Below are 11,971 nucleotides of genomic sequence, written 5' to 3' on the forward strand. Positions count from 1 at the left end.
GCAACATGACATACTCTCCTTGATACGCGAAAGCCTGGCCCTTCCCGACAATCCGCCAACGCCCCCTTTTCCCGCACCCCGAGCTGGAAATTCCTTATGTGGCTTCCCAACAAATAAGGCCCTATAGTGCGAGACAGGCAATCGCAACCTGGAAGCTGTCTTTGTCCTCAGGAAATGTGGAAGCATTTGCCAATCAATCCACACAATACTGTGGGGGTCACAACCCGAAAGAAGCGTGGGAGATATGAACAGGACTGCGCGCTGGGAGAGACGCAACATGGTTCGTTGCCGAGTATCGGCCATCAGAGGCATGTAACCACAAACCGCACCATATGAAAACTGGTTACGTTTCGCACCATACGCCAAGAGGCAAGTCCCGAGCTTTTCGCCACTCGTCCACCTTCCATGGACTGGAACAGAGGAAGGAGATGCAGCCCATGATGGGGCAGCAGCAGCGGACACGGCACAGTAGCAATAACGAGCCGCACCGCGCGCCAGTGGCCCCTCCATTAGGTCGGACCCCAGCACATCTACTTCAGTCCCCATCACCACGCTCCCACACCACTTCCAGCGGATTCCCCGCAGCGCCAGCATCCCCATCGCGGTTCATATCGTATATGCACACATGCGTAATACTAGGCAAGCACACGGGCGGGTGTGTCCCCGTGCGCATAGGAACCGTCATGTACGTAACGGCCCGCGAATCCGGGAGCGCGAACCCGGGAGTGATGATGGGCGCAAAAGCGGGAGGATGGAAAGATAGCGGTCTGTGACGGGTACTTACGTGTCCAGCATGCCAGCAATTTTTGGCACCTTCCCCCCTTCACGGCCTTTTCAGGTACCCGCTTCTGTGCAATTGACCGACCTGCCAACCGTCTGCTGCACCACGCATGCACCGGCAGTGCACAATAGTGTTCGGGAGCAGAGTAACAATCGCCTTGGTGCAGATTTCAGGATTTTTGGTAATGGTATGCCCCCAAACTGAGAGCTGCATGTCGCTGCATTCCATCCCTATCGCCAAGTTGAGAAGCCCCAAGACATCGCCGGATTGCCGGAACAGGGCCGGACCGACACAGCCCGTGAATCCCCTAAAAATCCCAAGACTTGTGTCAAACCCAGCACTACCACATTACCAATTAACAAGGAACTAGCACAAAAGTCCACTGCTCCTGCAGCAAATTATCCCTATCTTTTCTACAAATGGCAACCAAGAAAGGGAAAAGTAATGACAGGAAAGAATAACCCCCATCGTCAACATCAGCTACAACTCCATAATCGTCCTACCTTTCCTGACCCCCCATCCAAATCATCGTTTCCTTCTGTGACGCCACTCCGATGCCGCCCGCCCCACCGCGAGACATGGGGGCTCCGTACCTCGAACGCATAATGCCCGTTAGTCGGTAGGACAAAGCATCGGCGGGTGGTTGTACGACAATCATCTTGGAATTGTCAGGTTTGGTGCATGCCGCTAACTCCAACTTGATGTCATTGGCCCAGCCAGGCCACAACTTACAGGACGACAGCATAACTCTCACCACGACCTCTTACTACCGCCCCCGCAACCCACATTGGCAGTCCAGTCCACCTTGCTCTAATCCCCCAGTGCATTCATGCACGGGGCGGGGTGGGAGTCGCGCTACGTCTGAACTGGTGGTAACGGTGGTGGAATTGAACAACGGGTGCGTTGCAGTCTCGCGCAGTGGTGTGCAGGGGAGGGGAGAGGGTTATGCTGCCGCCTCCATTTGAACAAAAGGCAGCGTCTCTCCTCAAGAGAGATCGCAAGCCGCTAAAAGCGCTGTGGCCGAAGTAAGGAGTCAAAGGATGGGGAAACGAGACACGGACACGGTACGCGGCGGGGTGGATGGCATCCTTTTTAGACGCCTCCGCGCAAAACCAAACCCCCTCAACACCGCGCAACATCAAGCCTGCGACGACACACCTCAAATATGCTCTCCTCATCCCCTTCCGGGTCGTCCTCCTGCTGCATCTCCTGATCCTGCACTCCATACATTAGTTAAAAGCGAAAAGAACAACCTGCCGCCCACCTGCCGCCGTCGCCGCAACTTTCTCCTTCAAATTTGCAGCTCGACTACATGCAAAGTGCATATGACTGTGCGGCTTTTATTAAAAGCTGCGCTGTTGTGCTTTTAGGTGGGGTGCCTTCCTAAGACAAGACCTAGAAAACAACAACAGCAAGCGTAGGGGACTTTCGGCCCGCAGAGGAACACCTGCGCGCCACAGCTACATCAAAGGGGTCATTTCCTTCCGAGGCCAATCGCCACACAGCCCGACACCGCAGAAAGTTTCGCTGAAAAGCGCCGTGGAAATAGAAGGCGAACTGAACGCGCAACAGGAGCGCGAGGGGAAAAAACAAGCAAACATCCCACAAACCGCTTTCACCTCGCCCGCGCGCCAGCCAGGCTTTCTATCTGTCCTTGAAACAGACACAACTACGAGGCATCGCATCGCCTCGCCTCCAACCAGCAACTGCACGAGCACAAGTCGGTGCAACGGTTGAAGCAGCAGCACGACTCCGCACGCTGCTTCGTCGATATGCAGCTCCTCGTGCTAAAAGCAAATTCAACCCACTTTTCACCACAAAGACTGATCCTGATTCTGCCACTGATACAATGAGTTTTCCTTCTCTCGTTTCTCGTGACCTGCCCCCATCCTCCTTTCACCGCCAACTAGCTCCAGACCAGGCGCCCACGCACTACAACATCCAAAACAAGCACGTAGGAACCCATCTGAGAGCCGTCCGGCCGTACACGCTCCCTACATCCAGAACCGCACTGGCAAGAAATTGCGGCTCGCGTAATGGTGCCGTATTCATGCCGTGCATACTCCTTTCAAGCGAGTGTGGGCATGGGATCCACCGAGGTGAACTCGGCAAACACCAGCACTGCCAGTCGCGGGTGCGGCAGGCAGTTCCCGAACAAGTCGCAGATCTCCTGGGGCAGCACCCCCTTCAGCAGGTGGAAAAGCTCCGTAGACATCGAGCCCAGCAGCAGATCAATGGGGATGCCGTCCGGTCCCTGGTTCATTACGAGCACCTTGCGGGAGAGGCTGTAGAGGTGGTGTCGTAGTAAGCAAACTGCTTGCAGGATCTGCGTAAAGCTCGGATCCTGCATAAGCTGCATGCGCAAGTACGACATCTCCATGCAACGCTTGCGCTTCTGCACGACAGGCAACTCGTGCATCTCGTCGTACAGGGCCGAAACCGGCATGAGCTTGTCGTAGAACTCACGCATTGAGTCCGAGTTTAGGAAAGCGTAAGCCGACATCATCAGCTGCACCAGCACGCCACGGGCTGATACAAATTCCTGAACAAGGTGGCTCGACAACATCTGTTGCATCGAAGGCATGTTGTCCAGGCTGCCGCTAGCGCTGCCACTGCTGCTGCTACTGCCGCCGCCGCCGCCAGCACCACCACCTCCAGAGCTACCGGCGCTAGCGCCCCCCGAGCTAGCAGTGCCGCTACCGCTGGCAGCGGAAGCACCAAAGGCATTTACAGTTGTTGCGGCCGCCGCTGCGGCGGCTGCGGCAGCAGCTGGCGACGGCCGTGGCGGTGGCGGCGGCGGCGGCCTAAAGTGCTGTAGGGCTGCCACGTGGCTGCCTCCAAGGGTGGCCGCCGGGTGGTGCGGCGGCCACTCTCCAGGAACGGGGGCAGACATACGGCTCTGCAGCTGCGGCGGCTTGGGTGGCGGAGGGGGAGGCGGAGGAGCCTGCAGTGACAAGGGCGCCACCTGCGGTGTGCACAGAGATGGCATAGAGAGACAGGGTGAGTACGACAGGGACCACGGCTGAACAAGGAGAGATTTAGACAAGGGACCCCGACACACGACGACTGGAAGAACTGTGATGCCTCTTGTTGCAATGTCGGCAAGGGGGTGTCTTGGCCAACTGAGTTGCTTAGTTGCATAAGTACCGCTTAGTGTGCACGGACAAACTCTTCATTTTCTCCACGCCGGATAAACGCTTTCAGAAGCTGCAGAGATTGCTGACCCTGTCCGCATCACCCGCCTCATCAAGCAGTATTCGCAGTTCATCGCCTTCCCATCTAGGTAGGTTCAGCACCGGGGGGTACAAGACTGGGTTATGAGCGCGGTGGGGCGTGTGTGTATGCGTATGTCGTCAGACGTCGAATTGGCGTGGCTTCTGGTTTGCATGAATTACACACCTGCTGCTGTTGCAGCTGTTGTTGCTGCAGCTGCTGTTGTTGCTGCAGCTGCTGTTGTTGCTGCAGCTGCTGTTGTTGCTGCAGCTGCTGTTGTTGCTGCAGCTGTTGTTGTTGCTGCTGCTGTAATTGCTGCTGCAGCTGTTGCTGTTGTTGCTGCTGTTGTTGTTGTTGCTGCTGCAGCTGCTGTTGTTGCTGCAGCTGTTGTTGTTGAAGTTGTAGATCTCCTGCTTTTGACAACAGCACGTCGACGAGGTTGGGGCTCTGCAGGAGTTGAACCAGGGTTGCCGGATCTACCCCGCGCTCTGCTGCCGCTCGCGCCAGAGCCTGTGCGAAGGCCATAGTAAGGTGTCCTTGCGCAGAGCTACCAGCGGTCCCTCCGGTTGTAGCAGTACTGCCAGACCCGCCTGGCCCGCCGTTGCCGACAGTAAGCATATTGTTGGGCGTGGAAGGCGGGGGTGGAGGCGGTACCTGGCCTGGGGGGTTTTGACCCGGCGTCGGAGCGTGGACGCTGAGGAGCGAGGCGGAGGGGACCATAAGCATATGATCTGTAGAGAGCATTTGGCGCGGCGTCATGGGCGAGCCGCTGTGAAGGGCTGACGATGTGGCATCAACTGCCGATGAATTCATGACCGCTCCAGCAAGTGATAAAGATCCAGTTGAAATCGTTGGCGTGCTCAACGCTGAACCGCCAAGACCTGCAAGGCCGCTGTCGAAAGGCTTCAAGGGCGTATGCGGGACCGAAACCGAGGAGTGACTGAAGCTGCTGCCCTGAGACGATGGAGGCTGCTGCGCAGGTTGAGGTGGTGGAGACAAGCTCTGGCTTTGGCCTAATAGTCCAGAATGTGTTGGTGTTCCGCTTGTAGAGCCTGCAGCCGCGGCCTCAAAAGCCTGCAATCGAGCCTGAGCCTCTCTCTCTTGCTCTACATGCTGAGAGCATAGCCGAAAGAGTTCTTTTTGCTCTTGGCTCAGGCCATGAAGGGCAAAGTCAGCACCTGCGCGCCAGCAAGTCTCGAGTCAGAAATAGCTGTCCTCGCAGTACCGTGAGAACTTGCCATACAACCTTAAAACGGATAAAACCTTTTACAAATATATATTCTTTGCAAAAATGATTTGCATAAGCGCTGAAGACGAACTTACCCGCGAAAATCAGTGCTTGTTGGCCCTCGGGTGTCTGACCAAGGAGGTCATCGTTGGGCGACGCCAAGTGGTCCTGAAAACCACTGAATAAGTTCATAGCAGGGGCTGCCATCCACGAAGTCGCGAAATTCAACGAGTCGCAGCCTAACGCCTCACTCTCGCACGCGCCAAGCGGCATCACTTAGCATATACGCAGTTGAAGGGTGCCACTGCTGCCTGCACTAAGAAAAAACACAACGTACATATGCTTGTAGAATGGTGGAGTTACTTCTTTGCTTACAAACGGTGCTCCGTACAAGTACGGATAGAACCACCCAAAACTCGGCCATCTCAGTTGCGTATGACCTTCCACATCTCGAAGGGTTTTAATGATTTAATGTCGATCAGTAGTGGCCAGCCCGGTATGTAAGTGTAGAGTTTCGGCAAAGTGCGATGTTTCTTTGTGTATGTTAATCGCATACCGTAAATAGATCAAATTGATGAACATCACCTACTTAAACGAATGGCACGAAGTCCGTTATAGCTGAGCTTTTCCATAACAGCAACCGCAGCAAGCGGAGCACGGGCATCGCTTTTGTGCATACAATGTGTGGTGTCATAATAAACGTTTTTCGAAAGCCAACGTGTTAAATGTTCAGCCTTGGTATCGTTTCAGAAAGATATCCCAGTGTATGGGGCGTGCACAGGGAACACCGAAGCTAGGCTAAAAAGACTTGCGCTATAGCATTAATGTGCAGATCACGTCTTCTCTTCTACTACGCTTGTGCATATTGAAAACGCATAAACTAATCGCCTTCCATTGTTAGGGATGTAACGCATGTTCGTGCTAACAAGGCACCCTACTTTAACTTGCGAACCGCCTTCATCGGCAGCTGGCTCAAGATCTGCGTGAATTTGCCATAACTGTGCTGCCAATAATTTTAAGTAAACGACCACAACGTTTGTATTGAAGACGAACAGTCCGCGTATTCCCATTTTCCGATTAGGTGAAGCCGCCTGGATTTTGGCGCGACCGGAATGTAAGTAAAACCCATAGGAAAAGCATCGCTTAGCATCTAGCGAGGTATAGACCGGTGTCGTGCACTGCCCGCAATCCGCACGCCACGTTGCGCGGCGGCGTTGCCCGCAAGTGCAGTCGAAAAACGGTTTCGTGTACATAATCGCTAAGTTAAAACCAGTAAACCAAGTATCTAATTTATCCATAGCCCATCATTAACCGTACCGCTCCACCTTCATGTTCAGCTAAACAGCTGCCATAAACGAAGTCAGCCCATGCCACAGCTCTGCCTAAAATTACACGCTTGCTCCAGAAAAGTATTCCTCGATCCCCAAGCACAGCAAAACACGTCCAAAACAATTGGCGTAAGCGCGGTGCAAGCGCGCACGCAGAAATGGCTATGTACCGTCTCCGACGTCACAAAGTACTTTGCGCAACACCCACTCCTATCACTTTTACCCTCTTTTCCATCTCCAAAATGCACACCAAGCCAGTCTGGAACATGCACCTAGACCTATCTCAGTACGCCAAGACGCAACACCTGATAGGCCCCAAAGACCCTCATGAACCCGCGCAAGCCGGCAACCTGGTGGGTGCTGCTCGCTGCCTCATCGTCAAGCCCAGCCAACGCATCCGCAAGGTCAATGTCCCCTTATCGAACCTCCGCTCCAGCACCAAACCAAATTATTCGCGTTTATCGGCCCTGCCCCATGCCCCCCACATACAGGCCCAGTCCCACGCCCACCTCATGCGTTTTTCCAATCATACGTCACACGTTGTCCCTGATATCGCCCTTCCTTCCTTCCCGCATCCCTGATGACGACGCCCTTCAAGATAGCAACAGCCCCCAAAACACTCGCAGCCAAACTACTGCGTAACCTGCTGCCAGATACCGTCCATAGACTCCTTCCAAAGCGTGACGGCGTTGTTGCCATCAGACACCGCCAAGATGGAACCGGTCGTGGACCAGCTTACCCGCCAAACCGGCACCTTGAAATCGTGGACCAGCTTACGGTCCCAGCCGCCGCCCGCGGGCCGCTCGCTCCAGACAAACACTTGGCCATCCTGGCCGGCGGAAGCAATGGTGCTCTTGGGCAGGCCAAGACTGGGCGCCCACGCGACGTCTCGCACCCAGTCGCTATGCCCAACCAGGGCCTCCTCCTCCTCCCAGCCCATCTCGCCGTAGCGCCAGATCTGAACGATGCAGAACCAGAACAATATTCGGTCTTAATGTGCGGACGTGTGTATGCCTTAAGTGCGGACGATAGTATGGCCATTGTACGGCGGCATGGTGGTCCGTCCAGTCATCAGCGTTTCATTCATGTCTACTAGTCAGCAGTCATGGCGAATGTTTACACATCGTCTGCATCTCAGTTTAGCGTCGTTTTCTCCGGTCTCATCCAAATTTGCAGCTTTCCTTTCTCTCCTAACTCCCGGACCTAAAGGATAGCGGATAAGCTGCCTACAGCAGGCTGATGCCGCAGAGGCCGCCATGAGGATTTTAGGCGCCAGGACACATTCAATGCCTGTGCACGCCGTGCAAAACCACCCATGATGCCCTTGTGCGTTGCGCACCTTGAGCAAGTTATCGCAGCCGGAGGTTGCTAGGCGCTTGACTGCTCCAGGCTGCCCGTGCTTCATGCTCACTAGCGACCCCGGTGCAGTCGCGGGTGCCCAACTGACGGCAGTACAGCCCACGTTGTGGCCACCGGGAAGCTGCAAAGGAGGGCAACATGTAAGGGGGTATAAAATTGCGGGGAGTTGCTACAGCAGGAAGCTGGAGCCCGACTCTATGTCCACGACACGGTGACCCCTCCGTCCGCGCTCCCTCCAAATGATTACCCGGTTGATTCCCGGAAGACTGTCAAGCCCACCTTGTTTATCTCCCATGTTCCATCCGCTTTATACTCAAGGAATGAGACGCTACCATCGGAGGACGCGCACGCCAAGATCAGACCCAGTTCGTAAGGCGCCCAGCAAATGCTGTTCACAGAGGCTGTGTGCAAGTTTCCAGGAGATATATACGCCTGCAAACCGTGAAGCCTGGGTTAAGAGCATTGTACGAAATGCAACGCTGGCCTGCGCGCTCTTGCCTGTTGCCACTGATTGCCTTGGCCTTCCTTCCAGATGATAACGCGGTGATCAAATGAGCAGGAGGCGAGGATTGAACCAAACTTCGGATGTCCCCAGCAAACTTGCCACACGGGACCCTCGTGTCCTCGCAAGTCGGCGAGGTGAGTGTGGCGATCTCCCACTATGTCAAAGACCTTGACAGTCCGGTCAGATGAACATGTCGCTAGACGACGACCATAGTAATCCAATTGCGCATCGTGCACCATGTCTGCGTGACCAGACTCAAAGCTGGAAACACTGGTCATCTTTCCTATCGTCCCGCTAGGCTGAGACGAAGCAGTAAACCAGTGCTATAAGGACACAAAGCAGTTTTGAGCTTTGGCTTCCCTACCGTCAAAGGGCCCGCGGTCAACATGGAACGCGATGAACCGAACGGTGTACTACAACAACTCAACCCCCAAAAGTGGCACAAACGCGTCTGTTCAATTATGAGAAATGCATTATGGATGCCGCCTCGATACGATGGCAGGGATAACTAGCATGACTGACGACCCGGAGGTCGCACATGGCGACCGGCCGTTGCAAGTTGCGGACGCTTTGCAGGCGATGACTGCAGCTGTGCGCAGTGGTGATTTGTTGAAGGTAATCTGTGCGCTCGGTTGCTTGACACATCATTCTCGACGGAGGCTTCCCAAACCGTACTTAAGCTGCGCTGCGTCTCCCAACCAGGCTCGAAGTGTTGGTGAACGATGTATTGTGCCACTCAGCTTAACAGCTGCGGACCTTGCCATTTCGGGTGGGTTGCATGCCGCTTGCACCAGGCAAAGGTTTGTGGTCACGGGCCAATCCTAACTGCCGATCGGTCGCTGACTGCTGAGCTCCCAACCGTGTTGCTTAGCTCCCTTCTTGACATCCTACATGTGTTTCCGTGTATCACTGTTCAACCAAATCGATCATTTCTTAGGCGATCCTGCATCGAAAAGATTTGAACTAGGCATGAAAGCCAAACGATGTCCAAGCTAAACACGACGCAACACACCATTTCCACCACAACCCATTACTCAGCGCCACAGCACCGCGATATAAATTTCCGCCACCCACACCAACCCAGCTTCTCCCTGCTCCACTCTGCAGGGAAGCTATCCGAAGGTGCGGAGAGCACCGTCTACCGAGGCTCGTGGCGGGGTCAGGACGTCGCAATCAAAAAGGTATCCGTGATGTCGATTGGCAGATGCGGGTTCCCCCCAGAGGGGGGAACGTAATATCATGTTAAGTGGCCCCAGCGTGCGCGGACCTCACCTAGCTTTGTCGACTTAGTCGTCTGTCTGTCTGTCTGTCGATTCGTTCTGCCAACGATCACGTGCTATGTGCACAGTAAAACACACGTTTCCCCTCCATTTTCTCCCGCCCCCTGTCGTCCAGGTTCGTATTGCCACATCTGCTGATTTGGACCGGTTTCGGCAGGAGCTGGTGTTGCTGGCCGCCTTAGCCCACCCCGCGGTGGTTCCCCTTGTGGGTGAGGTTCGTGTGGAGGGGTGTGTTGTGTGCGTGCGTGTGTTGGGAGGTGAGGGGTGAGGATGGGGGGGGAGTTGAGGGGGGGAAGGGGGATGGAGGGTAGGGAGGAGGAACGAACAGCGCATTTGGACAGAATGTTGTCGGTTGGAAGTGTAACGACCGGGTTCCTGACTTCACTTCCTGGGTTTTAATTCTTCCATCCGTCTTCTTTGTAATTGCCTAGACAGATTCCCGAATGTGAGGCTTCTGGCTCCGAAGCCCCAAAACCCGCTGCTATTCGGGTTTTAGCCCCCCCGTCCAAACCGGCAGTCCTTGTGTTTTTTATTATCTTCCCAGACGGCCTCCTAAAGTTATCTCCCACGCACCGCACATACATACATACATACATACATACATAACCCCCAGGTGCACGGGCGCTTCCTCCTGACTACATGATTGTGCTGCCGCTGGCTGCGGGAGGTAATGTACGACACGCGCTGTACGAGCAAGGGTGGCGGCCGAGCTGGCGGCAAGTGTTGGGAATTTCTTACTCAGTAGGTCCCCCGGGGGAGCTTGGGAAATGGGGAAGACTCGTCCGTACCGCCGTACATAGAGTGGTGCCGTACCCACATGACATCCAGTTTTATAAGATACGAAAATCCATGCTTCAGTTGCATATAAGACCTTCATGCATATACGCACTGCCCCCACCCCCAAAGCCATTTCCTCAAAATAACCCATGGCCTGATAATTTCAATTACTTTTCCCCACCCCGTTTCGAACATTGGACGCCGTGGCAGCTCAGCCCGTGTTTCCTGGCTGTTTATGATTTCCCCCCACCACCTCCACCCCCACCCCCACCCACCCCCACCCCTCCCCTTTTCCCCCTTTTAAAATGCACATTAGGTGGCTTCCGCAATGGAGCACGTGCACGCGGCAGGTATCCTCCACCGGGACATCAAACCGGCCAACATACTACTGCTGGAACCACCACTACAGCCGCCGCCGCAACAGCACAACCGCCATGACGACAACCGTCATAACTGTGTTGCGGCCGCCGTCGCCGCCGCTGGTGGCGATGCTGGGGGTAAGGATGTGCGGGCGGTTGGGCAGGAGAGCGGCGGCGGCGCTGTCGTCGACCCTTCCTGGAGCCCCCTTCAGGGTGTCGTAGTGCCCGGCGGCGTGACGCCGTACCCTCTGAAGGTTGCAGATTTCGGAATTGCTGTTCGAGTGGGGCCGTGCGGAGCCGGGGGGGAGCTGGCAGGTGGGGCGGGTGTGGGCGGACAGGAGGCTTCGGCGCATTCGGCGGCTAGGAGCGGCAAACCATCGGGCGGCTTTTACAAGAGAATGATGGTGGGTGCAATTGAACATTGTGGATGTTTTTTGGAGGGTGAGGGAAGGACGGAAGTGTTGCGGCTCGGGGACGAATTTGAATGTACCAGGGTTATGAAAGATGTGTACGACGCGGGAGAAGGGATGTACGGCCTGTACGGTGGACGGCGCCGCTGTAACCCAGACACCCGCCGTTTAAAACCGCCCAGGTAGGTACCCTGGAGTACATGGCTCCGGAGCTACTGCTCCGTACGGCACCCGCAAGTACGGCATCAGACGTGTACGCCTGGGCTGTAGCCATGAATGAGCTTGCAACTGGTGCGCACAAAGGGGGGGAGTTGGGGCTGGGGCTGGAAGTACGGAAGTCCGTTGTCTGCGGCGTGTACGGAGCGTGGGGGGAGGTGTACGGTACTCCCTTGTTTGCGGTGGAGAGTCGTATTGGGGGAGGATGTCGGGGACTTTCGAGAACAGGAAACAAGTTGCAAACAAGGGAAAGGGCAGGAGGAGGCGCGGGTGCGGGTGCGGGGCGTGATGTTCATCGTATGGCGCCGGGATGAGGCTCTCCGGAGACGTTGAAGGGTGGGGCCCTGAGTTTTGGCTGGGAAGAATTGGGAGTTAATCGCCGCTTGGGTGGTTGTGCGTTTAACCGTCGGTTGGTTAGGTGGTTATGTCTGTCACCAGGACTTCCGGGCCCAATTACCCCTCCTAACCGTCGCCCCTATTTCCCCCTCTTTCTCCCCCCCATCCGTGTACGGCAG

General features: G+C 55.5%; 2 protein-coding genes across 2 annotated transcripts; both read right to left on the minus strand.

Annotated features, from left to right (window-relative positions):
• Nucleotides 1–2,849: 2,849 nt before the first annotated feature.
• Nucleotides 2,850–5,414, minus strand: VOLCADRAFT_89288 (uncharacterized protein; the record flags this gene model as incomplete). Its single annotated transcript, XM_002948984.1, has 4 exons — nt 2,850–3,290; nt 3,609–3,746; nt 4,006–4,091; nt 5,318–5,414. The coding sequence occupies 4 exons, from the start codon at nt 5,412–5,414 to the stop codon at nt 2,850–2,852; spliced, it is 762 nt and encodes a 253-aa protein (XP_002949030.1).
• Nucleotides 5,415–6,466: 1,052 nt separating this feature from the next.
• On the minus strand, nt 6,467–8,697 carry VOLCADRAFT_80440 (uncharacterized protein). The gene is made up of 4 exons (XM_002948985.1): nt 8,408–8,697; nt 8,189–8,341; nt 7,890–8,030; nt 6,467–7,508 (listed from the first exon to the last, which is right to left on the minus strand). Exons 1-4 carry the CDS (start codon nt 8,690–8,692, stop codon nt 7,182–7,184), a joined length of 906 nt encoding a protein of 301 aa, XP_002949031.1. The 5' UTR covers nt 8,693–8,697; the 3' UTR covers nt 6,467–7,181.
• Nucleotides 8,698–11,971: the final 3,274 nt, after the last annotated feature.

Source organism: Volvox carteri (genome assembly GCF_000143455.1).
Source record: "Volvox carteri f. nagariensis unplaced genomic scaffold VOLCAscaffold_12, whole genome shotgun sequence".
In the NCBI taxonomy this organism is placed as follows: Eukaryota; Viridiplantae; Chlorophyta; class Chlorophyceae; order Chlamydomonadales; family Volvocaceae; genus Volvox; species Volvox carteri.

What these genes read in the sequence shown, in the direction of transcription:
- VOLCADRAFT_80440 (XM_002948985.1), bottom strand. Translation starts at nt 8,692, where the DNA reads ATGACCAGTGTTTCCAGCTTTGAGTCTGGTCACGCAGACATGGTGCAC. An exon ending in GAACATGGGAGATAAACAAG is followed by an intron (nt 8,031 to 8,188) that starts GTGGGCTTGACA and finishes CCTCCTTTGCAG; the next exon opens with CTTCCCGGTGGCCACAACGT. An exon ending in GCTGCGATAACTTGCTCAAG is followed by an intron (nt 7,509 to 7,889) that starts GTGCGCAACGCA and finishes TGCATCGTTCAG; the next exon opens with ATCTGGCGCTACGGCGAGAT.